This window comes from Puma concolor, chromosome C2 (assembly GCF_028749965.1).
Source record: "Puma concolor isolate L17-30 chromosome C2, mPumCon1.1.hap2, whole genome shotgun sequence".
NCBI lineage: Eukaryota > Metazoa > Chordata > Mammalia > Carnivora > Felidae > Puma > Puma concolor.
Genome location: NC_141675.1, coordinates 86,694,795 through 86,722,375, shown reverse-complemented (window position 1 = coordinate 86,722,375; position 27,581 = coordinate 86,694,795). Strand labels below are relative to the sequence as shown.

Genomic DNA, 27,581 nt, shown 5'->3' with positions numbered 1-27,581 from the left:
GGCTTTAAAATGTGAAGAATTGATAATAAATCTGTTTTTAATATAAACATGTCTTCCCAAACGCTTTGTATGAAATCAGCTCCAGAGAGTTGGATGTACCGTGTTTGCCCTGAGGTTTGGGGGCCCTGCACACCACTCCATACCATGACTGCGAAGGCCCAGACCACTTGTTGTGCGTACAAGTAGGTCTGGGCTGTCCCCTCTGGCTAATGCTAAAACGGGTGGTAGGTCCTCCTGAGACTGTGTGTGGATAATGCACGAGTAGGTAGTCAAGATCCTCCCTCCCTCCCCTCCCTCCCTCCTTCCCTCCCACCAGGGCTCCCCAACAGAGGCCAGTGGGAAACTCTTCAGTGTATGTAGATCCTGTCGGAGACCGCTCCGGGCAAGTGGGTCATGATCTGCATTCGAAGCCACCAGTAGTAGTCCATGGGGTGGTAGCGAGTGTAGGGCGTGGCAGAGGTCAGAGCGTGGGTGACGGCCTTGATGACAGGGGATGTGTCTGTGGAGCCACTGTTACAGTAGGTCTCCATCTTGGCGATCTTCTCATCAAAGTACTTCCTGCCATAGTCCTTGCGCACCACCTCAGGCAGTTCTTCCCACATCTTATTGGCAATGGCCTGGATCCGCTCAGGGCTATAGAGGCTGGTGGCAGCAATGAAGTTGCCAGGCTCCACCACACTGACCTTCACGCCCAGCGGGTACATCTCGTAGCGCAGGCAGTCAGAGAAAGCCTCCACCCCGAACTTGGTGATGCAATATGGGGAGCGGGCTGGGTTGGCCATGCGGCCCAGCATGCTGCTGATGTTGACAATGCGACCTACAGAGGGAGACGGCAAACACCTGCTCAGGAGCACTGCCTGGTGGGGCAGAGGGCCGGGGGCCCGGCATGTTTCCAGAGGCCTGGCTGCAACTGGCTTCCTGGCCCTGACACCTGTTTTGCTGCCTGTCAGGCTGGGGCCCGGACTTCTGAACCACCCAGGGTCAAGGGGCCTTCTCGTTTATAGTCAGCTCAGGCCCACATGTCAGGATGAACGTCCCTGATATTTCCCAGACAGCTGACTGTGCCGGGAAGGACACGGGAAGAGCAAAGAGCAGGCTGCATACGAGGAAGGCACACAGAATGGGCAAATTTCTATCACCTGCCAGGGCTCCAGCTGCAAGCAGGCAGGGCCAGGGTTCTGCACCTGATTTCAGGGCTAGGCCATGTGGACAGGGTCTCCGGCACCGGAAGAGAATGGCGACCTCAAGAGGCTTTCCCACAGACCCAGCCTTGGGTAGTGGGATACAGGTGGAGCTGATCCAAGTAAGCCCAAGCAGACCTGGGACCTGCTTGCCCTGGGTGTGCACTCAGCAACTTAAGGCACAGCCTCATCCTGGACACTGTGGGGAGGGCAACTTTCAGAAACTTCTAAGCTGGAAGTCACTGAAGGGTTGGGGTTTTCTTCTAAAATCCTACAGCTGCTCTCTGGGTTCATCCTATCACTGCCGAAACTTTGGGATAGACTGTATGGATTGTGCCCTTTTTTCCATTATTGTTTGCTATCTAGGGAGAAAATATGAATCAGTCACTTCCTAACCAACTGACACGGTTTGAGTGTTTTGTCTGGTTCCAGATTTCTAATCCTGACTGTTACTATTACTGTATTTTACTTACAACCACAATCATCTTATTTTTTAACTGTGGCACAGTAACTCGTAGAACAGATATACCAAAATTTACTTAACCACACCTCTGTTGATAGTTGCTGTGCACACACAGCTCTGTGCAAAAGGGTGGTTATTTCTTTAGATTAGGTCCCGAGAGTGGGATTATTGCTGTTAATTTTTCAGCCTTTGAGACTGCTGACCTCTTAGCGGCCCTTCTTCCTGAGAATCACACATCCTTTTCCATCTGCCTGGCCATGGCACCTCCACTTACCACCATCCACAAGACCTGCACAGCCCCTGAGAGTCAGGTGCTCAGCCTCACCGGGGAACGGATGCTGGATCTGCTGAGACCAAGTTCCATACTAAGCAAAGAAGAAAAGGTGGGGCAAGAGGAAGATCCCTTTCCAACTCACCTTTGGCCCTTCGGATGAGGGGCAGAAAGGATTTTGTCATCCGCACCGTGCCCCAGAGGTTCACTTCTGCCACCTCCTTGTAGGTCTCCATGCTGGTGAACTCCACCTCTCCGAAAGTCGAGATGCCCGCGTTGTTGACCAGGCCCCACATGCCTGGACATGATGGGACAGAACTGCAGTCACCACCTAGCCTTGGCCTCAGACCTCACCATCAGCCTGCAGCCCATCCCCCTCCCTGCTCTTGTCCCTTTCCCCCCAAACTTGCCACTTCCTATCCAAGGCTCTTGGGACACTTTCTAGAGTCACCAAGAATAACAGGAGACCAAGAGGACGAAAGTGCTGGCTGTGACACTCCCTTAAGTCTAAAAGGTCCAATCATCATCTTGCTTCTACCTGCATTGACTCTCTGGGCCCCACCATGACCCAGCCCTGCCAGGTGCCCTCAGTCCTGAGTCCCACATCGACTAACTCGTTTCCACTCTGCATCATGCAGTCACATCCTCGCACCCTGCACCCCGCACTGAGTATTCATCCCTGCCTCTGCAACTTCACCTGAATTCACCCTCCTGCCGGAAGCCAGGAGAACCACAGGAGTCTTCCAGGTCAAGCCTTCTCTGGAGGTCAAGGGAGGGACCCGGCCTCCAAGGTCACATAGCAGTGAGAGGCTCAGCTAAGGCTTGACCTCAGGCAGAGCCCCAGTCCTACTCCACCCTGAGACCCTTCTGATCATTACTGCATTGTCTGATCTCCCCTCTGTGAACCACGCACTATTTGCTGGTTACCACTGGTAAGCCCCAGTGTATACATACACCTGGCCTTTGCGGGTAGAGAACCCCCCTCAGCCTTGTGTGGTCCCAGGTGGAGTACGGAATCGGGGCAAATGTACACTCTGAGTATACTTGGGTTGACTGTTTCCGGCAAGACCAGCTAGGGGAGAGCTGGTTTCTGTAGACTCAGTGAACACTGGTGCTGGAAGGATCCTTGGAGCTCTGACGACTACTTTTACAGCCAGGGAAGCAGAGGCCCCGAGGAGAAGGGAATGGCTTCAGGGTGCCCCAGAAGTCAGAGGCAGAGCTGAACTGGGGAGAGTGGCACCGAGGAGGCGGCCTTGATTTGCAGGGCCCTCTGAGTTCTGTTTTTGGGGGGCCAGGGCTAGATGGGCTAGAGCCTCAGGGCAGAGCTGTCCTCCAGGGCCTGTCCTCCTGCTGCCTGTGGGAACCCTGGCCCTGCTTCACTTTCCAAGTTAATCATGGAAATGAGTTTGTGTAAATGACAGAGTGATTGGTCTCTCGCTGCTTTTCTTCCGTGTTACCCAAATTAAAGCTTCAGCTGACCTCTGGTGCCTTCTCCTTCAATTACAGAGAATTAAGGACATTTATTAAGAGAGGAAATTGCTGGTTAACGAAGTGCTCATGAAGCTCTCACTCCCACTCCCCACAGCGGCTGAGCTGACGCCTCAGGCTCTCAGGTCTCACCAGTGACCTCGCAGTGACGCAGCCACTACAACCCCCATCCTGCAGACCTCCCCGGGAAGTCTTCACCCCTCTCTTCTTCCCAGGAAGGGCAGGAGGCCTCCCGCCACCTGACAAGGCTGACACTTCACCCTCCACCTTCCAAACCATAAGCCATCACTCCTTGTCCCTTTTTTATGCAACCTCAACCCTTCCCTTGCCCCTGACCCCCTCCCTTCAGCCTTATACCCATTAGATGCTCAATAAATGTTTGTCAGATGAGTGCATGTCTACAAATACCATGTCTCAACACTCTAAAGAAACTTCTCTTAACCATGCTACCTCCTCACACCGCTGTCTGCTCTCCTTCCCTCCACGGCCCATTTCTCTGCTCCCCTGGGCCCCAGCCCTGCTGCTGCTCCGTGGGGTCTGTGGTGCTACCTGCTGAGGATGTCACTGTCCCCCCTCATCCCTCCCTCCCATCTTCACTCCCTTCAACCTCCCACAGTATGAGCACGACTCATGGTGCCTGACATTCACTCCTCCCTTGGCTTTAATGATACCCAAACACTCCTCCATCCTCCTTGACACCCTTCTTCTACCTGCCCCCTAAATACAGGTGTCCACCAATGTCCTGTCCTACACCACCTTCTCTCAAATTACACTTGGTGCTCAGGCAGCCTCGTCTTCTTTATGTTCATGGAAATTTCCAGCTGCTTTGTGTTTGATTCACATAGGACAGTATCACTCTTAAAATGCATACAGGGATTTTTTTTTTTTCCCAACTAAAAACTAATTACATCTGACACTGATATCCAAAAAAGTGTAATTGAACTTGACCTGTGGAAGCACATTGCTCCTGGATTACAGCTCTGCTGACTTGATAAGCAGTAACAGTTTGCGGACCTAGGAGCTCTCTGGAGTCCTCAGCCAACATTCCAAACCCACTCACAGTGAACATTCCTGCTGTTTTACTGCGACAGTCCCGTCACATCACCGCCTCTGCATCAAGGGTTCCCATGTACCCCTTGCACTCATGGCTCTCTCCTAACCCCGGTCTCCTCCTCCTGATGGGCATTTTCACCTCAATGCTCCCCAGGGCCCCAGCACCCCCGACCCACAGCAACACGTCACTCTCCAGCTGCTCCAGCCCGCACCTCCTCTTTGCTAACAGCCTCACTTTCATCTGGTTCCTCGCTTCTCCCCCCATCTATGAGTACTGATCAAGAGTATCAGTTGCTATTACTGATCAGTTGATACTATTGATCAAGATCAAAAGGACAGCTGCCAGCCCCTGAATAAGCACTTTGCATGCATTCATTCAGATACTAAGTTGTCCCAGGTCTGGATGAGGCAACTGAGGCTCAGGGAGGTTAAGTGCCCTGCTCAATGTCACCCAGCTAACAGGTAGACAGGATAGAAAACACAGCCCTCATGCTCAACTCTGCGCTGCTGTTGGCTTCCTCTGCTGTCACAGAATCGGTGTCTTCTTTCCTCTTTCCACAGCGTTACTCTGGGTCCTGGTGGCCTCCCTCCAGTATCATTGGAGAAGACTCTCCCAGGTCTCCTTGTCACAGCCTCTGTCCTCCACCTCCATCCGGATAGGCCGGTCAGCCAGACTGTCCTCTATCAGTCACTTCCCCCTCTGATAATTCCCTTCCAGAGGGGGTATGTGAGGCCTCCTTTGCCAGGCTTCTTGTTCTGCCCTCTGGAAGCCTGAGCCACCTACGCTCCTGCCTCATGCTCCACCCCGCCCTGCTGCTCCCTGGCTCCCCTGGCTCTGCTCAGTGCCCCGTCCCTCAGCCGGAGATGAGAGCAGCTTTTGCTGACTTTCTGCCCATGGTGCTGTGGCAGTCAGATCTAGGTGTGAGCACTGGATCACTCACACGCACTTCTCCCACTTCACAGATGGGCAAGCTGAGGCCCACTCAGAGGAACATACAAGCCTAAGGTCACACTTCTAGTAATAGATGAAGCCCACGATAACTCCAGTCTTCTCACTCCCAGACTGCGGGAGTCCCAGATGGAGGACAGGGTCTTCTCTATCTGCGGCATAATGTCCCCGGTGCTGTAACTGTTCCAAATAGGTCCTGCCGTGAAGCCACCAACTTACGCTTGGCTGGTGTCGCACCACAAACTCCTCCTGCCAGGTCAAACCCTTACTGGTGCTCGGCACACTACCAAGCATACAGCAGGTACTCAATAAGTATCTATGCACTGTGAGGTTAAGTGATGGTTGCAAGATCGGGCCTGCCGGTTGGCTCACTGACTTAGCCTTTCCCTGGGGTGCAGGTGGGCAGTGCTGGTTACAGGCTCCAGGTGTCTATGCAGTCACTCAAGAGTTCTGCTGGCAGATGGCTCACCTGCCCTGATCACACAATCCCCTTCATCTCACCCCCCTGAGCCTGGCTCCCGTGGCTTTGACAGATACTGTTCCACGGAGCCAACGTGAAGGGCACCAAACTCCTCATCAAAATGTACGCTCCACTTGTCCCGGTTAGGATCCTGTCTGGGTGGTGAGTTGGAAGCAGCCACCCACTTAGGAACCGCAGGCTGATCTGAAAGCCCCAGAGGGCGCCACCTGGAGCTCAAGGACAGCATTGCCAGAGAAGGGGAGAATTGCAGCGGCTTTACCAGGAAAAAAATGGCCCTTGGGGTAGGGGTGGGGGCCACAGGGAAGGAAGAGAGATGGAGGGGGAAGTAGGGAGAGAGAGAGAGAGAGACCTGGACAACCACATGTCTGACAGATTTATTACCTTTTTCAGACCGAAAAATCTTCAAATCTTTTTCCAGAAAATGCAGTATTGGTTAAGTAAGGTCATGGTGTGGTTTATCAGCCCTCACTGAAATGCGTCATGAGGGAAAATGCAGTAGGGAAAAGTTTACGCATCGAGGCGGTACTAGGCTTTGAGCTCAATGTGGCTCCGGGTCTACCCTGCCTTGCCTGTTAAGCTAAACGGCCAGACTAATACAGGGAACTGAAACTGTCCTGCCCTGGTGGCAGGGGACAAAGATCAGGATCCTGGGCAGCCCCCAGCTCTGGTGCAGCCCCACTCTGTGCTCAGGTCTACAGTGATGATTTCTTTCTGTGGGCATTTTAAATCACCACAAACCCTCAGGCTGCAATGAAGTGGCTTTATGGTGCTGAATGCAGCTGTTTTCCTGCCTAATCGCTTATGAAGGCAACATCCTGGCAGTCGGGGAAGGTGGGCATGAGGAGGATTTACCACTGGGGAGGGGTGAGGCAGGCTGTTCCTCTCAAGCTGATAATCATCCCAGTGGGTATCCTGCCTTTTCTCAATGGGACAGGAGCCCTGGCTTTGCCTGCTAATTATTAAACAGATGTTCAGTGAGTGAAGGAACTCACAGGCCTCTCCTCAGAAAGCAGAGAGACCTGGCCATGGCCTGCCTTGGGGTGGGGGCAGCACTGAGCTGACAAGGTGACACATCAGCGACAGGCTGGCAGGCCAAGCAACAGCTTCTCCGATAGCCACACAGCACAGGAGTTTCTGAGGCAGCTTCTGGCCTCAGCATCTCCACCTGCCTGATAAATGCTCAACGGGGCCCAGCACAGGCCCTGGTGCCCTCCCCTCCTCCCTACTAGTGCTTGAAGTCACCATTCAGGAGAGCTGCCCCCACCCCATTCTGTGGAAAAGCAGAGAACCGAATGAGGTTCTCTTTCTGCATGGTCTACCAGGAAACTCAAAGGTAAATGTCTTAGGGGCGCCTGGGTGGCTCAGTCGGCTGAACGTCCGGCTTCGGCTCAGGTCATGATCTCATAGTTCGTGAGTTCGAGCCCCGCATCAGGCTCTGTGCTGACAGCTCAGAGCCTGGAGCCTGCTTCCGATTCTGTACCTCCCTCTCTCTCTGCTCCTCCCCCACTCATGCTCTGTCTCTCTCTCTCTCTCTCTCTCAAAAATAAATAAACATAAAAAAAAAAAAGGTAAATGTCTTAGATGAAGCAAGTATCCCAGAATGCAGCACCATCACGGCTGTGTACTTCATGAATGGTGTCTCCTCCCACTTAGGTCCTCCATGAGCTGAACTGGGAGGACAGCTAAGTCCTTATGTTACAGGAACTTTCTGTACCATGTGACCTTATTAGCTACTGGCCCTCAAACTTTTTGTTCCTTCAGCTTCCAGTGCCCAGTACCCACCTTCTCTGCCAGCTGCCTCTCCCCCTCTCGTCCCCTGACTGCTTATGTTCCCAGGAGTCCCTCTGTATCTGCCCCGCACCCCCCCAACCCCAGCCTCACCTCCCGGCCTGGACATCTGGTCTCCACCCGGACATTCCCCCAGGGTGTCCCATGGGCACTCCCCATCCCTCAACCTGCTCCTCCAGTGGGGGGCACCAGGTGACAGGAGAGGCCTCATGCCCCTCCCTCATCCCCACATGCATCCGTCACCAAGTCCAGACAGCTGTGCCTTCCCGAATCTGATCCCTCCTCATCCATAACACCCACTGCCCTTGTTCAGCACTCCTGCACTTCCTTTAAATCCACCCTCCACACTGCCGTCACAGTTCCCAGACTGACCAGGTCATTCACCTCAGAAAATCCCCTTCAGTGGCTCCCACAGGCCTCAAGAGAGTGACCATGCTCCCTTGTCTGGACCCCAGGCCCTGGACGACCTCCCTCCTCAGCCCTACTTCCTGCTCCTGCCTCCACCAGACTTGTCCCCTGGCTCGTCCCCTGGCACATGCCATGTGCTTCTCACCATCGTTCACGCTCTCCCCTCCTCCTGGAACGCCCTCCTGCGCTCTATCACAATCTGCTTTCAACAACCAGCTCCCCACCCCTCTGAAGGCTGCGCTGTGTCCTTCTGTTGTGTGTTGCTCCCTGAGAGGGGATTTGGAAATCATCTGGGCTAGCCCCGCAATAAACTGTGAGGTCCTTGGGGACAGGAACTGTGCCTTGGTCATCTCTGTGTCCCCAGCACTTGGTCTGGCACCAGGCCCAGAGTGGGCATCCAATGAGCACTGTCTGAACGGACCTGAACCAGCACTCATCCATTCATCTCTTCTAGAGATTTAAAAAAAAAATTTTTTTTTAACGTCTATTTATCTTTGAGGAAGAGAGAGAGAGAGAGAGAGACAGAACGCAAGCAGGGGAGGAGCAGAGATAGAGGGAGGCATAGGATTTGAAGCAGGCTCCAGGCTCCGAGCTGCCAGCACAGAGCCCGACACAGGGCTCGAACCCACGAACCACGAGATCATGACCTGAGGCGAAGTCGGACACTTAACCAACTGAGCCACCCAGGAACCCCATTTCTAGAGATTTTTAAACCACCTCTGGCTTTATTTCGCATTGCCTTATTGCATGTGTGTGTTTAATTTAACCCACTGCCTCCCACTGGGCAAGAGGAAGAGCTTAAACAACAGGGAAAGTAGGCTTTTGGCAGGACACAAGTAAATGGGGCGTAGTTTTTAGGAAAGGTGCCCTTGGGACGGCTAGTGCGCTACCCCTGCTGCCCCAAGGTGCCTCTTACCTTTCTCAGGGTCCTCCAGGCTCGAGTGGACAATCTCCACCACTTTGTCCACTTCCTCACTTTTGCAGACATTGAGCTGAACAGTTCTTAGTCGATCGCTCTTCAAGCTGTCCAGCTCCTTGACCCCATCATTTCCTTTGTCCTGAGGAGGAGAGAGGAGCTGCTTCAACAACTTCCTTCCTACCCTGCCTGCAGGATGAGGACCAGGGCCAAGGCCCTGCCAAAGCCTGGGCTTACTAACAACTGCAGGAAACGGTCTCTGGAGACCCACTGGGGCTGTTCAACCAGCAGGCGGTTCTATTCAACCCTAGTACTGATGACAAATCAGGCCACACCAAATGCCCTAGCTCAAGCCCCCAGGAGAAAGACTCACCGGCAGGAGTCTTTCTCTAAGCAAAGGTTGCAGACTCAGTACCTGCCCCGGCCAGGCATGTGGGTATCAGATAATGGGGAGGGTGGGGACTTGGGAATGAAGCATGTGCCTTCCTCTCAACCCCTGCCAGCTGCTGCCCATGTGGGTATGTATGTAACATAGAGTTGCCAGATGCTCAGTTTAGGATTTCCTAATTTTTAAAGTTTATTTTGAGAGAGAGAGAGAGTGTGCGAGAGAGGGCATGTGTGCACATGAGGGTGGGGCAGAGAGAGAGGGATGAGAGAGAACTCAAGCAGGCTCCTGTCAGTGCACAGCCTGACATGGGGCTCAATCCCACGATCCCACGAACCATGAGATCACGACCTAAGCTGACACCAAGAGTCAGATGCTTAACCGACTGAGCCACCCAGGTGTCCAGGATTTCCTAATTTTTTAAGTGTCGGCAACTTACATCAAAAAAAAAAACAAAACAACATAGGCGAAAGCACATCCACAGGCCATATGTGACCAGTGGGCTGCCAGTTTGTCACCTCTGTTCTAAGACAAAGGCCTGTCACCACCAAGATGGTCAGAGGCCAAAGCAGGCTCTAATTCCAGCTCAGTCACTACTCAGGCTCAGGTACTCTGGTGCATCCTTTACCAGGTGCCCAGTTTTTCCAGCTTAGAAATAAGGACATTGCCACCTGTCCTGATCTGCTCAGGTTAACAGAATGAGGAAATCATCTTTATTTAAAACCTGCTAAACTATAAAGCGCTATGCAAATCCAGGTATTCTTAAACACAAGAAAGCAAACATTTCTTGGGCCTCCATCATGTTCTTAGCCCTGTGCTAAGAACTGGAGACACAAAAATAAATAACTCAGCCCCTGTTGTCAAAGAGGCACCTTGTAAGGAAGGGAGCAGATGCGTCAGCAAACAACACAGGCAGTATTTGCTGCATTGAAACCTTGCAAGAGGTGAGAGACTGCACAGAAGGTGGGAGGGACAGACAGGGAAGGCCTTTCAAGAGCAGTGACAGCTGAGGCCATGAGCCAGAGGGGCCCTGGGGATGGGACATCTCAGGCATAGGAAAGTCCTTTTCAGGCAGAGCAGAGGCATAAGGAAACGGTTGCACATGCGGCTGGGGAGGTGGGCGGCGGTCTCCTTGGGGGCAGTGGTGAGCTGCTGGAGGGTGTGGATAAAAGCAGGCATCATTTACTGAGTGTTTACCGTGCTTCCCACTGTGCTAAGCACTTGCCGTGCATTTCTCATTAGCCCTCGCATCATGAGGCCGGTTGTATTACCATATTTCATCTATTCTATAATCCACATTTTTTCCACCATAGGGATCAGCTACAATGGATGTGAAAGTCAAACACTGTCCGTTACAATTTGATTGACAGTGACTTTCTTAGTGGTGCATGAAACGGTAACACATCTTAGAAGAGGACTACATAGCTGCCAGATGCTGACGTGAGGGAGCTATCCTTACTCCCAGCCAAGGGCTTGCCTCAGCTACAAGCAGTACTGAAGCAAACATCCTCAGCAAGGGCAAGAGTAGGAAGCACAAGGATGTCAGCATATGTCAGCGGTGAAAACTTCTCTACAAATTAGGCTGAGCCTCATTAAGTGGTCTGAACCACGAGGACCCTAACCCCAAGGCTGGACACTCTGCACATGCATGTCAGAGGGACAAAGGAGAGAATGGCGAAGGGACTATGTCAAATGAGGCCAAAGGTGCTGGAGATAATCACTCTGGAGAGAGACTTGGGGAGAACAGGACAGTGAGGGAGCAGACTTGTCCTACGCAGCCCACAAAACAGAAGCAGGGCCAGGAAGAAACTCAGCCCCAAACAAGAAGTGACTTTCACAGTCCACGGATGGTGTAGACTGCCCAGGAGCTCAGACAGTGAGGGTGGAGGTCATGGGGCGGAACGTGGTGCAGAGAAAACCCAGGCAGGAGACAGAAGGCCAGGCTGACCCCCCCCCACTCCCCACTAAGATCTCCTACACCCCGAAACAGTCACCCTCTACAGGGAGCCTCCCCTGAAAGAAGCAACATGCGTAGCCCTTCCTAGACAACACGACAGGTGTTCCATCTACAGGTAGAGCTTCTGCTGCCGTTCCCACAGATGGCTCCACCAGCAAAGAACCCCCTGGGACGACACCATCTTCAGGCCTGGAGGTGGGAGGGGCTGGTGCCCACAGACACCTCTCTCTTCCCCAGACAGCACGCAGGCACCACAAAAACACATATCTTGTGTTCATGCAGTCTTCATGTCATGCTTCCTCGAATGCCCCTCAGAGCAGAGCCCAAGTGGTCTGAGTGTCCAAGGGGTGCTGACGCCAGTTCCGCCGGGAGAGGCACCCATGAGTCCTGTCTTCTTCCTGGGCTTTGTTAACCCTGCTACCACCTTTCAGCAACTCTCAGACCCCACACCAGACCTCTCCTTGAGCCTCTAGCCAGCATTGAGCCAATGTCCCTGAAATCCCCAGGGGAGACTCCTCATCCGTGTCAGGGGGCCCACATGAACTTAGTTTGGTAACAGAGCAGCTAAGAGCCTTCCCCCAGAGAAACTGGGGGTTAACCTCACTGCTCACAGCTTTGGGCTCAGCATTCAGGACCCCAGGAGAGAAACCCACCTCCTACCTTCACCTGACAGATGTCCCCAAGAGTTCTCATCACTCTGAGCAGCCTTCACATCCTGCTCCTGACAGCCACGTCAGCAGGGACACCACGACCGTCAGCTTACCTCCAGCTGTTTGGAGCTGTTTCAGCCCAAGGGCTGCAGACCAGGGCAGCTGGTCCCCTTCCAGATCCACCTGTCCTTAGTCCAAGGCCATACTGCCTGGGCTGCACTGCCTCCCTGGCTCCAGGGTTTTTGTGTCTTCATCTTCATCTGTCCTGCTGCTCAGGGACAAGCTTTCAGTCCTGCTGTGCTGGTGCCTATGTAACTGGTTTACTAATAAACCCACTTCTTTCACTATCCCTTTATTATTTTTTTAACGTGTATTTATTTTTGAGAGACCGAGAGAGACAGAGCACGAGCAGGGCAGGAGCAGAGACAGAGACACAGAATCTGAAGCAGGCTCCCGGCTCTGAACTGTCAGCATAGAGCCCAACGCAAGGCTTGAACTCACCAACCGTGGGATCATGACCTGAGCCACAGTCGGACACTTAACCGACTGAGCCACCCAGGTGCCCCTTTCACTATCCCTTTAAATTTCATCTGTCAGCTCTCTTTCTACCCCTGGATGAAATCTCAGGCAATTCTTGTAGCGATTCCACACACCCTCAGATAGTAGAGCCTCTTTGTTTGACTTAGGGTGCCCAGCCTGGTTTGAAGACCCAAACCCTCAAACTTGTATCCAATTTGAAACCTACCCTGACCCAGGCCTGAGGGAGTGCAGAAAACCCACAGGATGCAGATAGGGGTGAAGATTGTCTTTCTCCCTGTTTTCTAGCTCCTCCTCACCTGTGCCTTAATCTCTGACCCTTTCTGGGGTGGGATCCAGGGGCTGGCAAATTAGGGGGCAAGACTGTAGTCTTCAGAGCCTGGTACTCCTGCTGTCTTGCTGTCCATGCCCTGGGACAGCAGGTGCACAAGAGCTGGCCCTCCCTTCTTGGGGTGCTTTTGTGGGTTCTGCAGGGATCCCTCCCCTGGACATCTCCTGTGCCTCTTCTCCCTCAGCCTCGGCTTCAGTGAGGCAGCCCTTTGGCTGGGGCCACATGGGTGCTCCTAGGAGTCTCACTGGATGGGCACCCTTATGATGACTCGGGGGTGCCCTCCCCCTTGTCCACATCAGGTCCAGGCAAGCGTGTCCTTCCGGGCAGAAGGACGGCCCTTTCCTGGTACAGCTTTCTTTGCTCTGCCTCCAGATGAGCCACTGGCTTCATTATTGGGGCTCTAGACTTCGGTTGGTAAATAATAAGATACCATTCTGTGGCCTCAGACTCCAGAGCATAAATGGTAAGCTCTCCAGGTAGCTTTTAAGTTTGTTTTTGTTTTTGTTTTTTTAATGTTTATTTTTGAGAGGCTGTGAGCAGGGAGGAGCAGAGAGAGGGGGGACAGAGGATCCAAAGCGGGCTCTGTGCCCAATGTGGGTCTTGAACTCACAAACTATGAGATCATACCTGAGCCAAAGTTGGACACTCAACTGACTGAGCCACCCAGGCTCCCCGCTTTTTTTTTATTTTAATTCCAATTAGTTAACATACAATGTTCTACTAGTTTCAGGTGTATATTACAGTGATTCAACACTTTCATACATCACCTGCTGGTCATCACAAGGGCACTCCTGAATCCCCATCACTTGTCCCCCCACCCTGGTAACCATCAGTTTGTTCTCCATGGTTAAAAGTCTGTTTTTCCTAGTACTTTTCTTGAAGTCCACCTCATTTTACTGGAGACCAGAAGGAAAATATCACAGCACATTAACAACTCTGTCCAACCTCTCCACCTCTTCTACCTCCACTTATTACCATCTTGAGGCAAGTGATGGACTAATCGCGGCAGGAAGGTTTTACAGACTCTCAGCATGTCCCGGTAGGTGCTCTAGCACCTCAAGGCAGGAGTGAGGACACTCAGCATGTTAAATGGGAGCAGTTAACGCACATATTAGAAACACTGAAGAGGAGCAAGCCTGGGGCATTGTAATAATCACAGGATGGGTAGCAAGAGCAGCTCGCAAGGGAAATGGAAGAAAAACCAAGAGAGCAGGTGTCCAAAAGGCAAGAAACAATGTGTAACAAACAAGAGTGGTTTGTTAGGTCAAAGCTGCTGATGGGTTGAGTATGATACGATCCGAGAAGTGGCCAATGGATCCAGCAAAATGAGGGCTGCCGGCATCCTCGATAAAAGCTGTTCAGAGGCATCCAGGGGCCTTCCTGGTTCCCTGCCTTCTTTTCCCAGCTGGTCTCCTCTCCCTCCAGGAGGGTTCTGGGCTTCACCTACCTCAAACTACTGACAGTGTCTAAGTATGCAAACTCCATCACAGGAACTCCTGTTTGTCCTTCCAGATGGCAATGAGATGCCACCTTGGCCTATCAAGCCTTCTCCCACTCCCAGAGAGAGGCAATCTGTCCCTTCTCTGATACAAGATCCACCCCCAATTCCATTTTCACCTCACACCACTCCCCCTCCCTCCCTCACTGCAGCCACAGAGGCCTCCTGCTGTTGTCTAATACACACAGGCACACACCCTGCTTGGGCTTTGGCTTGGCCATCCCTTCTTCCCCCTCAAACCTGCAAGCCTTGCTCCCTTACCCCTTACCTCCTTCCAATGTCACTTTCTCGGTAAGGACTTTCTTCCCTCTTTAAACTCAACACCCGCTCTACCAAACTCACCATCCATCTTCTTTTCCTGTTTTATTTTTCTCCACAGCTTCAATATCCCATAGAAAAGCAATTTACATATTTGTCTTCTCTATCTCCCTGTGCATCTCCCCTCCTCCACATAAGCTCCACAAGGGAGCTTACCCTCCCTGAATGGGTATATGCTGTATCTCAAAAGGAGAACATTGTTAGCTCATAGTAGGTACTCAATAAATATTTGTTGGGTGAAAGAACAAATAAACAGAGTGGTGGGGCCCAAAGTCTAATCTAGATGGGTTGGAAATAAAATGGGAAGTAAATAGGCGAAAATATCTATTACAAACAACCCTCTGGGGATGCAGAGAAATAAGGTAGTAGCAGACACAGGATATGGGGTTGTGTCAGAGAGAGAGAGTGGGTGTGTGTGTGTATGTGTGTGCATGCACATGCAACCAAATGATTCAGTAGAGAGCGAGGAGTTAATGATGTAGGAGAGGAGAAACATCTCTGGAGCCAAGTCCTTGAGTTGGCCCAGGGACTGAGATAAGAGCATGTGGAGTGTTTGGGCACAGATGTAGTCAGAATCTACCATGTGGCTTAACATCGCAGAAGCAGGCTGGAAGACTGATCTCCTGTTTTCAATTCCTATAGCACTTCATCCCTGGTCTCTGGTGGCTCTGACTGCTTTCTGCTGTGCATAATTAATTCAAACCTCTAGTGACTTCTGTCTCCTCTAGCTTTTGACCAGAAAAGACAGACCATGACATCAAAATAGTCAAGAAGTAGCTCCAACAGACATAATCTGGCAATGACCTTGTCCGGTATTTTGAAGAAAACACCAGTCACTATATCAGAATCACTGCCGTGGGGGTGGACGGAATAAGAGCACCCAGTCCAACCCCCTTATTACAAGTAAGGGGCTCGGGGAGGGGAAGTGCCTAGTCCCGGGCTACTGGCTGATACGGCACTAGAATCCAAGGTCATGACTCTCTCTCAAAAGCTCCTCTTCAGCACTCAGCAGCTTCTGTCCTGCAATGTGGAGTCAGGGTGCAGCCCCTGGGTCACTGGGTAAGCCACCATAATGGCACGGGTGTTTAAGACATGGAGAAGGAACTTCAAAGGCACAAAACATTCTGTGGCATCACAGCTCCTGCCAGGACCTGTTGAAGCAGGTCCACGTTATGCAGAGAACCCAGCTCCAAAGATGCCCCACCCATCATCCCCAAATCCATCCTGAAACAGGTTTTTGCATGCACTATCACAGGGAGTAGGCATTGGTATGGCTTTTGGAGGCAGCAGTTTGGCAGATTTGAATGAAACCTAAAATCTGTACACCTTTTTCTACCCAATATTTTCATATCTAGAAATTTTTCTTAAGAATGACTAATGAAAAGCATGCAAAGATATTTGTAAGACGATTCACTGTGGCTTTGATTTTAATAGCAAAAGTCACAAATAATGTGCACACATACGTTTTAGTTATTCTGGGGCAAGAGACTGCAGTAAAAACACTTCCCTTTTTTATATCATCCACTTCTGTCTGGTTTGAATCTATTATAAATATGTATTACTTTCATAATTCAAAAGAAGGAAAAATTAAAAAGACAAACCCTCTCTGATTTGTGCCAGCACCATACTGTCTTGACGATTACAGCTTTGTAATACAGCTTGAAGTCTGGAAACCCTCTCTGATTTCGAAATATGTTCAAACCGTGGCCATGCAAATTACTGTATTATTTGTGTTTGTTTATCTTGTTGAACATTTACATTGGACAGGTATTGTTTTCACAGATATTAAACCTACTATAAAAAAATTCCTTCTCTGGATTCTTACTGCCTTCAAAATAAAGAAAAATATCTCATCTACTGCGAAGAGGCAGCAAATTATTCTAAATACCCATTCTTCCTTTCTTCTATAGCAGTAGAACCCCTAACTTTAAGCAGGGTACATACTATCTCAGAATATGGACTACATTTCCCAGCCTCCCTAGCAGCTAGGTAAGGTCATGTGACTAAGTTCTGGCCAATAGTGAGCGTGAAGGTTGCTAAATGGCAACTTCTGGGTCACACATGCCTTTAAATACCAGGGCAGAACTCACAACAGAAGAAATGCAAATTAAAACTGTACTGGGATATATTTCTCACCTATCAGATTGGCAAAAATCAACAGCTTAAAGTACATGGGGTGCCTGGGTGGCTCAGTTGGTTGAGAGTCCAATTCTTGATTTCGGCTGGGGTCATGATCTGATTTGAGCCCCGTGTCGGGCTCTGCACCGACAGTAAGGAGCCTGTTCGGGATCCCTCTCTCTCTGCCCCTCCCTTGCTTGCACTCTCTCTCTCTCTCAAAATAAATAAAAGAAACTTCAAGTACACTGTTGGTGAAATTGTGTGGAAACAGACCTTCTCATACATTACTGGTGGGAATGTAAAGTTACACAGCCCCTATGATGACAAATGTGGAGATATCTTTAAAAAATGATGACATATTTTATTAACTCTTGACATAAGGGTAATCTCATTCCTAAGAATTTACCCTAAGATAAACCCCCAACAAATACAAAAATACACATGCACGAAGTTATTCATTGTGGCATTATTTACAATTGCAAGATATTGAAAAATATTCTAAATGTTCATATGTAGGAGATTGGTGGGGTAAACTATGGTCCAACCACACAATGGAGTACTACAATGTTGTTAAAAAAAAAAGTTAGGAAGATCTCTATGAACTCACATGGAGTGATTTCTGATATATTATAAAGTTCTTTTTTCTAAAAAAAAAAAACTCAAAAAGGTCCATGCAGGATACAAACATTTGTGTGGGAAGGGGAAAATGAAAGAATGGGGTGGGAAAGATAGGAGGTAGAAGACTAACACTACTTTGAATGTATTTTTAATATAATTTGATGTTAGAACCTTAATGTTTTACATATTCCAAAATTAAATTAACAAGAATGAAAGGAACAAAATACAAATAAATGAATCAAACTGCATTTAAAATAAAATAACGACAAAGAAAATAAAAAATTAATCCAAGTAACATTCATTCATTTATTTTTTTAATTTTTTTTTTTTAACGTTTATTTATTTTTGAGACAGAGAGAGACAGAGCATGAACGGGGGAGGGTCAGAGAGAGAGGGAGACACAGAATCTGAAACAGGCTCCAGGCTCTGAGCTGTCAGCACAGAGCCCGACGCGGGGCTCGAACGCACGAACTGTGAGATCGTGACCTGAGCCGAAGTCAGACGCCCAGCCCACTGAGCCACCCAGGCACCCCTCATTTATTTTTTTTAATGTTTATTCATTCTTTGAGAGAGAGAGAGAGAATGACCAGGGGAGGGGCAGAGAGAGGGAGACACAGAATCCGAAGCAGGTTCCAGGCTCTGAGCTGTCAGCACAGAGCCTGGCATGGGGCTTGAACCCATGAACCACGAGATCATGACCTGAGCCCAAGTCGGATGCTTAACCGGCTGAGCCACCCAGGAGCCCCTCATTCACTCATTTATAATGAAGATCCTAATAGTTCCCATTAGGGCTCTACTGTCATTTAGTTTCCGATTTCTCTGTTGTTGGTCATTTAGGTTATTCCCAAGTTTTTATTATTACAAATAGTACTTCGATTATGGTCTTCATAGATAAATCTTTGGCTATATTTCTTATCATTTCTTCATGACTGTTTTCTTGGATGCTGTCCAAGTAACTTTTTTTTTTCCTGGTCCACGTAACTTCTAAACACAGTTAATACATAAAAACACTTCAAAGAAATCTTAAGCTCTACTGCAGTAGACCTCCCTTCAGGACAGTCTGCTGCAGGAGCAGTTGACTGAAGGTCTCTGGCTGCCTCATCTTCAGATTCACTGTAGCATGAATGCCATGGCCACGGCCATGCTGGCCTGAGCTGCTCTCAGCCAGTGGCCCAGCATGGCAGGAATACTGGGCCATTCCTGGTATACTTTACTTGGAGACGCCTAATCGTCCCAAATGAGACTCTCAGACTGGACCGCAGTCAGAAATTCTGCCTACCTAACCCTCCTTCCTTCCCACTGTTTTTCACAGAATGGCACCACAATCTAAAGGATTTTCCTGCCTTTTCCTGCCCTATTCCCCTTTAGCCATTACAGGCACTTCCCAAATCAATCTCTTGCACATCTTATCCTATGGTGGCATCTGCTTCTTGGAGGAACTGAGCTGACACAGTTAGTAGGTTTTTGTTTGTAATGGTATGAATGTAGTATTCTGAAGCAATTGTGTGTGTATTATAGTATTAACCAAATGAGTAAATATATTGATATAGTTGGGGATCAAGGTTCAAACTGCAGGAAAAGGAAGACAGAAATATGGGGGACACCTGGGTGGCTCAGTCAGTTAAGCATCCGACTTTGGTTCAGGTCATGATCTCACAGTTCATGGGTTTGAGCCCTGAGCTGGGCTCTGTGCTGACAGCCCAGAGCCTGGAGCCTGCTTCAGATTCTGTGTCTCCCTCTCTCTCTACCCCTTCCCTGCTCGTGCTCTCTCTCTCTCAAAAATAAATAAAAATTTTTAAAAATTTAAAAAAAAAAGAAATATGGAATGAGGGAAGCAAAGAAGAATGCTGTAGTGTTGAACTGGAATAGAAGGTCAGTATAACCTCATGAATTATACGTGCGTGAATGTGTGTGTGTGCGTGTGTGCGTGTGTGTGTGTGTGTGTGTGTGTGTGTGTGTGTGTGTGTGTGATATTTATAGGAAATGTAGATAGGAGATAGTTATAAATATATACAGTGTGTGCATGTGTATGTATATGTGTGTGTGATTATTTATACATCTTCTAGTTCTGTCCACTGAGAGAGACAAAGAGCACAGCTGTTGGTTTCTAAATTCTGTTAAAAGGAATCTGGTAAAAACATTTCTACACAGAGAGATGTACATGAATGTTTATAGCTGCATAATTCATAATGGCCAAAAAATCCAAACATACCACCCAAATATCCACCAACTAGTGAATTAATTTTTTTAAATGTGGTGCATCCATACAATAGAATACTATCCAGCAATAAGAAGAAGTAAACTGCTGATACATTCTACAACAAGGAGAACCTCAAAAACATTATGCTGAGTGAAAGAAGCCTGGCATAAAAGCCCATGCACTGTATGATTCCATACATGAGCAGTCCAGAAAGGGCAAATCTAAAGAGACAGAAATCAGTGCTGTCTAGGACTAGAGAAAGGTGTGGGAATTAAGTGAAAATGGACAGGAGGGAAATGTCTAAGTGATGGAAATGTTCTAAAAGTGGATTGTGATGAGGTTGTACAACTCTACAAATCAGGAGAACTGTCCCTGATTACTTTTGCAGCCTCATGTCCCAATGCTTCCCTTCATACGCCCCCAAATTCCACTTGAGGAATTTCAAAGGATCCTCAGTTTCCATCCAGAACAGCATCATTCAGTCTCCACCTGGGACAGCATTATTTATTCTCCATAGCCCAGAACAAATGTCACCTCTGCTGTGATGCCAGAATCAATCCCTTCCTTCCATGCAATCTCATGAAACACTCTTTGCACAACCCTGAGAGCCCTCTTTGCTCTAACTCTTCCAGCTGTGTCTGTGCATGGCTGTCCCCTTACCACTGGACAGTGAGCTCCTCAGATGCAGGGACCGGGTCTTATTCCTCTAGAGAACCTATCAAGGCGTCAGGCACATCATTGGCATTTGGCAAATGGATGAATAAATGAATGAATGAACAAAGCCATGAAGAACAAGTGAGAATGAAGTGAATAGAAAAGGTATGGGCTGTTTTAAGCAACAGATGAACCAGTTGTTAGGAAAGCAATTAAAAAACAACTACAAATCTTGGCCCATAGTACTGGTATGAGATACTCAGCTTGAAGGAGGATTCTGGGAAGATGGTAGAGTAGGAAGCACCAGGAGTCTCTCCCCGCCCCCCTGCCCCAGACAAGTGTACTGGCAGAATCTGTCTGAAGTAACTATTTTGGAACTCTGGAGTCTGTCAAAGAAATGAAAGGCATCCAAGTTGGAAAGGAAGAAGTAAAATTGCTTTCAGATAACATGATCTTATACATAGAAAACCCTATAGATTCCCTGAACTTACTGGAACTAAAAAACGAATTTTTTTTTTAACGTTTATTTATTTTTGAGACAGAGAGAGACAGAGCATGAACGGGGGAGGGTCAGAGAGAGGGAGACAGAGAATCCGAAACAGGCTCCAGGCTCTGAGCTGTCAGCACAGAGCCCGATGCGGGGCTCGAACCCACGGACCGCGAGATCGTGACCTGAGCCGAAGTTGGACGCTTAACCGACCGAGCCACCCAGGCGCCCCTAAAAAACGAATTTAGCAAAGTAGCAGGATACAAAGTCAACACACAAAAATCAGTTGCATTTCTGTACACAATGAACGATCTGAAAAGGAAATCACAGAAACAATTCCATTTACAATAGCATCAAAAAGAATAACATATTTAGGAATTAACTTAACCAAGGAGGTGAGAGATTTGGACAACAAAAACTGTGAAACATTTCTGAAAGAAACTAAAGAAGGTATAAATAAATGGAAACACATCCCACATTCATGGATCAGAAGACTTAATATTGTTAAACTGTAGATACTACCAAAAGCAATCTCCAGATTTAATCCAATACCTGTAAAAATCTTAGTGATGTTTTTTGCAGAAAAACACAACTTAAAATTCACATGAAGTCTCAAGGGACCCCAGAAAGCTAAAACAATCTTGAAAAAGAAGAACAAACCTGGATGATACAGGCTTAGTGATGTCAAAACTTACTACAAAGCTACATTAGTCAAAATAGTCTAGTACTGGCATAAAGACAGACATATGAAACAACAGAATAGAAGAAAGAGCCCAGAAATAAATCTTCACGCGTACGGTCAAATGGCTTTTGCAAGGGTGCCAAGACCATTCAATGAAAAAAAAGATGGTATTTTCAACAAACGGTGCTGGAAAACTGGAAATGCATATGCAAAAGAAATAAGTTGGATCCTTATCTAATACCATATACAAAAATTAATTCAAAATAGACCAAAGATCTAAATGTAACACCCCCCGCCAAAGTAAAAGGCTTAGAGAAAAACAAGACAAAACCACCCTAACTTTGGGTTTGGCTATGATTTCTTGGATATGACATCAAAGGCACAGGTAACAGAAGAAAAAATTGGCATAAAATTTTTTTAATCTTGTATATTAAGAGACACTACCCATGGAGTAAAAAAACAACTCACAGAATAGGAGACAATATTTGCAAATCATTTATATGATAAGGATTCAATATCTAGAATATGTAAGTCCTAAAATTCAACAATAATAACAAAAAACAAATGACCCAGTTTAAAACCGGGTGAAGGACTTGAACAGACATTTCTCCACAGAAGATAATGAGTGGCCAATAAACACATGAAAAGATGCGCAACGTCACCAATCATCAGGGAAATTCAAATCGAAACTACGATGAGATATCACCTCACAGGCATTAAGGTGGCTGCTATAAAACATCAGCCACAGAAAACAAATATCGGTGAGGCTGTGGAAAAATTGGAACTGTTGACACCATTGGTGAGAATGTAAAATAGTGTAGCCACTGTGGAAAGCAGTTCATTTAAAATAGAACTACCTCACTTAACAATAGAACTACCATATGGGGCGCCTGGGTAGCTCCATCAGTTAAGCATCCAACTGGGGCTCAGGTCATGATCTCACGGTTCCTGAGGTTGAGCCCCACACCAGGCTGTCTGCTTTCAGCACAGAGCCTAGTTCGGATCCTCTGTCTCCCTCTCTCTCTGCCCCTCCCCTGCTCTCTCACTTTTTCTCTCCCTCATAAGTAAATAAACACTTAAAAATAAATAGAACTACCATATGGTCTAGCAATTCTACTTCTGGTATACACGGACAAGAATTGAAAGCAGGGTCTCAAAGAGACATCTGTGCACCCATGTTCACAATAGCTAAAACTTGGAAGCAACACAAGTAAGTGTTCAACAGCAGACGAATGGATAAGCGAAATGTGACATATACATACAATGGCATATTATTCAGCCTTAAAAAGGAAAGATATTCTGTAATATGCTACAATACGGACAAACTTTGAGGACATTATGCCAGGTGAAATAAGCCAGTTGCCAAAAGACAAATACTGTAAAAGTCCACTTATTAGAGTAGCCAAATTCATAAAGACAGAAATTGTAATGATGATTGCCAGGGGGTGGAGTGGGGAAACAGGGATGGACAGTTATTGTTATTGGGTATAGAGTTTCAGTTTTACAAGATGAAAAGTGTTATGGGGATGGATGGGGGTAATTTCTGTACAACAATGTGAATATATTTAATACCACTGAAGAAGAGTACACTCAAAAATGGTTAAGACAGTAAATTTTATGCATATTTTACTACAATTTTAAAAACGCTACAAAACAATAAGTATGTGTAAAGGACAATGGTGACAAAGGTGACCCATCTCTTACCTTCATCAAGCAGCCAGCAAACACAAGGAAGCCTCTTGAATGCAGATGTTTGGCCAACGAGAACCCAAATCCCGAGTCACAGCCTGTGACCAGGACAGCTTTGCTGCCAACCTGTTTTAGAAGGTCATACCCCACGTTAGGAACCCAAGATCCTATGAGCATAGTGATCAAGCCTCTTCTGGGCAGTAACGATTAGTGCTTCCTGAGTGAGCCAGTCCTGGACCTGCCCACCCGCCTCTAGCTTTCTAGAGAAGCACCATGGTATAGTGGGAAATGCTTGGACTCAGAATCAGACCAGGTTCTAACCTTTCTGGCATCAGTTCCCTAATCTATAATCCCCAACACCACCATCCCCATCATTATGGTATATTGATCATTTCTTACCATATGCAAGGCACTGTGCACGCATTTTTCTTATTTAATCCCCATAGTAACTCCATACTGTATGATTATTATACTACGTCGCAAGTGAGGAAATAGATATTTTCTAAATGCCCAAGGTAGTTAGTTAGTGGTAGAGCTGGAACTGAAACCAGGAATGAGAGATTCCAGAGTCTAAACTCAACCCCTAACTTCATTTGATGGGGGTAAAGGGGGGCAGTTATGACAGTGGAAAGTGGTTCCAGCTGTCTCAGAAGCACTGAGGCCCTGCTCTGAGGGTGGCCCGGGACCGGGGGTCGGAAGGGAAGGGCTCTGACCACCTGGCTGGTTTTCAGCTGGGCTGCCACTCACCGGGTTCACCTCATCAGAGTAAGTGCGCAGGCTGACAGGGACAGGGGAGGCAGAGTAAAGCAGTAGCATGCGTCTGCAAGAGAGAAGGAAACCATGAGTAAAGTCTGTGGTCACACCTGGCCCTGTTCCTGGGTACCAGTGAGCACCCCACTGCTCCCCACCCCAAGCCCCTGAGGACAATCTGCTGGTACTAGTGAGGAAGAGGACCTTTTTCCTCTGGGGTTGCTAGGCTGGGACAAAGTAAGCCAGCAGTTTGCAGCGGCCATTTTTGCCACTGTGTAAGGAATGGAATCGTCCTCCAGTAATGCAGCTTTGTTAACAAAGCCTTTTGCAAATTCAATGTCTTAACCCTTAGGTGTTACGCTGCTTCCTGATAGCTATTTTTCAATTAAACTTTTGTTTTTGAAATAATTGTAGATTCATATACAGTTAAAAAATAACACAGAGACATGTCCTGTAACCCTTTACCCAATTTCCCCCAATGGCAACATTTTGCAAAACTATATAGCACAATATCACAATCAGGATATTGACATACCGTGAAAATACAGAAGATTTCCATCACCACAAGGATCCCTCATGTTACCCTTTTATAGCCACACCCACTTCTCTCCCACCTCATAGCCTCTTTAACCACTAATCTGTTCTCCATTGCTACAATTTTGTCATTTCAAGAATGTTATATAAATGGAGTCACACAGTATATATAACCTTTTAGGATTGCTTTTTTCACTGAACATAATTCTTTGGAGATTCATCCAGATTGTTGCATGTATCAATATTCTTTTTTTATTGCTACATTGTATTTCATGGCATGGGTATACCACAGTTTAACCATTCAACTATTTTTGTTTGTTGTAGGCTCCACATCCAACATGGGGCTGGAAATCACCACCCTGAGATCAAGAGTTGTATGCTCTACTGACTGAACCAGCCAAGTGCCCCTGACCATTCAACTATTAAAGGGCATCCGGAATGTTTCCAATTTGGAGTTATTACAAATAAAGCTGCTATGAACATTCCTGTACAAGTTTTTGTGCAAATCTATTTTTCTCTTGGGTAAATGCCCAGGAGAGCAATTGCTGGGTCATATGGTAGTTGCATGTTTAGTTTTTAAGAAACCTTCAAACTGTTTTGCAAAGTGGCTGAAGCCTTCTGCGTTACAGCAGCAACGGATGAGTGATCCAGTTTCTCCATATCCTCGCCAGCATTTGGTGGTCTCACCACTTTTATTTTAGCCATGCTGATGACTAAAAAAGATAATCTCACTGTTTCTAATTTGCATTTCTCAAATGGCTAATGATGTTGAACATCTTTTCATGTACTTATTTGCCATCTGTATATGTGTTTTGGTAAGATGTCTCTTCATGTCTTTTGTCTATATTCTTTTTTTAAGATTTTATTTTATTTATTTTTTTTATTAAAAATTTTTTAACGTTTATTTTTGAGAGACAGAGAGAGAGTACAAGCTGGGGTTGGGGGAGCAGAGAGAGAGGGAGACACAGAATCTGAAGCACAGACACAGAGCTGTCAGCACAGAGCCCGATGTAGGGCTTGAACTCACCAACCGTGAGATCATGACCTGAGCTGAAGTCAGTGCTTGACTGACTGAGCCACCCAGGCACCCCAAGATTTTATTTTTAAGTTACCTCCACACCCAACATGAGGCTTGAACTCACAACACCGAGATCAAGAATCGCACGCTCCTCTGATTCAGCCAGCCAACTGCCCCTCACTATTGAGTTTTGAGAGTTTGTTACATGTTTTAGACGCTAGTTCTCTGTCACATATATAATATGCAAATATTTTCTCCTATCCTGGAAGTTGTCTCTTCATCCTCTTCACAGGCTCTTTCGCAGAGGAACGTGTTTCATTTTGATGAGGTCTGACATCAGTTTTTCCTTTTATGGGTAATGCTTTTGGTGTCAAGTTTTGGAACTCTGTCTACCCCAGAACCCAAAGATTTTCTCCTGTTTTTTTTCTAAGAGTGTGATAGTTTTGTGTTTTACATTTTAAGTCCATGATCCATTTTGAGTTAACTTTTGTATACAATGTGAGACTTAGGTCAAAGTGCTTTTTTTTTTTTGTTGCCTAAGCATGTCCAATTGCTCCAGAACCATTTTTTGAAAATGTTGTCTTTTCTGCATTGGATTGCTTTTGCACCTTTGTCAAGTATCAGTTTGGCATATTTGGGTGGGTCTATTTCTGGATTCTCTTTTCTGTTTCATTGAGCTATGTGCTCCCATCTTGTTTTTCTTTTTCAAAACTGTTTTTGCTATCCTATTTTCCTTGCCTATTCATACAACTTTTAGAACAATCTTATCCTTATCTACAAAAATCTGGCCAGGATTTTTATACAAATTGTGCTAAGCTTATATATCAATTTGAGGGAAATTGACATTTTTACTTTTTTTGAGTTCTTCGACCCCTGAACATAGTATGGGTTTATTTAGATTGTTGATTTCTTTCATCAGCACTGTATAGTTTCCTGCATACAAATCCTGTACATGGTTACTGTATTTATGCTTCAGTAGCTCATTTTTTTGAGTTTTTAAAATGGTATTGTTTTAAATTTTGATATCCACAGTTCATTGTGGATATAAAAATACACTTTATTTATATTCTTTTATTTTGTGTGCTATCATGATTCCTGAAAGAAACCTATTTTTTCATGGTTCATATTTTTGTGTATTACTGAATTCTATTCGCTAATATTTTAAGAATTTTTGCATCTGTATGCATGAGGGATATTGGTCTGTGGTTCTTTTTTTTTTTTTTTTAATGTTTATTTATTTTGAGAGACACAGGGACGGGGGAGGGGCAGAGAGAGCGGAGAGAGAGAGAATCCCAAGCAGGCTCCACACTGTCAGTGTGGAGCCCGACGCAGGGCTCGATCTCACACACTCTGAGATCATGACCTCGGCCAAAATCGAGAGTCAGATGCTCAACCAACTGAGCCACCCAGGCACCCCCTCTTTTTCTGTACAGTATTTGTCGAGTTTGGAATCAGGGTAATACTACCTTCCTAAAGTGCAAAGTGTTCGCCCTGGGTAGGGATTGAGTTCCGGCTCCCTATGAGGTCTCCACTCATACTCCCTGCCTGGGAGGGGTCGGGATGTCTCACTACTGCTCCCCACATGCACGGGAGTGTGGTCTCACTACTGCTGAGAGGTTGGCAAAGTCCTGACTCTCCCTGACTCCCACCCACACAGGCAGGGTGCCTGATTACTGCTGGGTGAGAACAAAAGTCCTGGCCCCTCGTTGGCTTTCTCGGACACTACCCCTGATGGAGGGAGTGCGGTACCTCACTACAGCCTGGTGAAGGTGGAGGTGCAGGCTCAACGCCTCACCATCGGAGGGGGGGAGGCCACAGCTTTTTTCTGTGGTGGCTGCCTAGAGTGCGGTGATTATTGTCCACAGTTTTCTGTCTTGTTAGGCTGGTCTTTTTGCTAAAGAGAGCAAGCTTTTGCTGGGGTTTTTTGTGCCTAGGCTCACTGGCATTTTTGGGTCACCAGCCTCTTCAGCTCCAAGTGTGGGATAGATGAAGGGGAAAGAAAACCTAGAGAGCTCATCACTGTGTTGTTTCTTAGTCCCCGAGGTCCCTAGCTGATCTGCCTTCTTCTCTCCATCTTCTAGAAACTTGCTACGCTTGCTTTACATAATACCTGGGGGGTTTAGTCGTACCTTTTGGAAGCCAATAGAGAAAAGTACA

The 27,581-nt window shown here is 47.4% G+C and overlaps 1 protein-coding gene across 1 annotated transcript in view; it reads right to left on the bottom strand.

Moving 5' to 3' along the window:
* Positions 1–305: 305 nt before the first annotated feature.
* BDH1 (3-hydroxybutyrate dehydrogenase 1) overlaps positions 306–27,581 on the bottom strand; it is a 30,790-nt gene continuing 3,514 nt past the window's right edge. The window contains exons 2-6 of the mRNA XM_025913789.2: positions 23,870–23,942; positions 23,138–23,248; positions 8,999–9,140; positions 2,061–2,213; positions 306–817 (exon numbers count right to left, since the gene is read on the bottom strand). Of these exons, the coding sequence (XP_025769574.2) occupies positions 348–817; positions 2,061–2,213; positions 8,999–9,140; positions 23,138–23,248; positions 23,870–23,942 (949 nt within the window). The 3' untranslated portion in view covers positions 306–347. The remainder of the gene's footprint in view (positions 818–2,060; positions 2,214–8,998; positions 9,141–23,137; positions 23,249–23,869; positions 23,943–27,581) is intronic.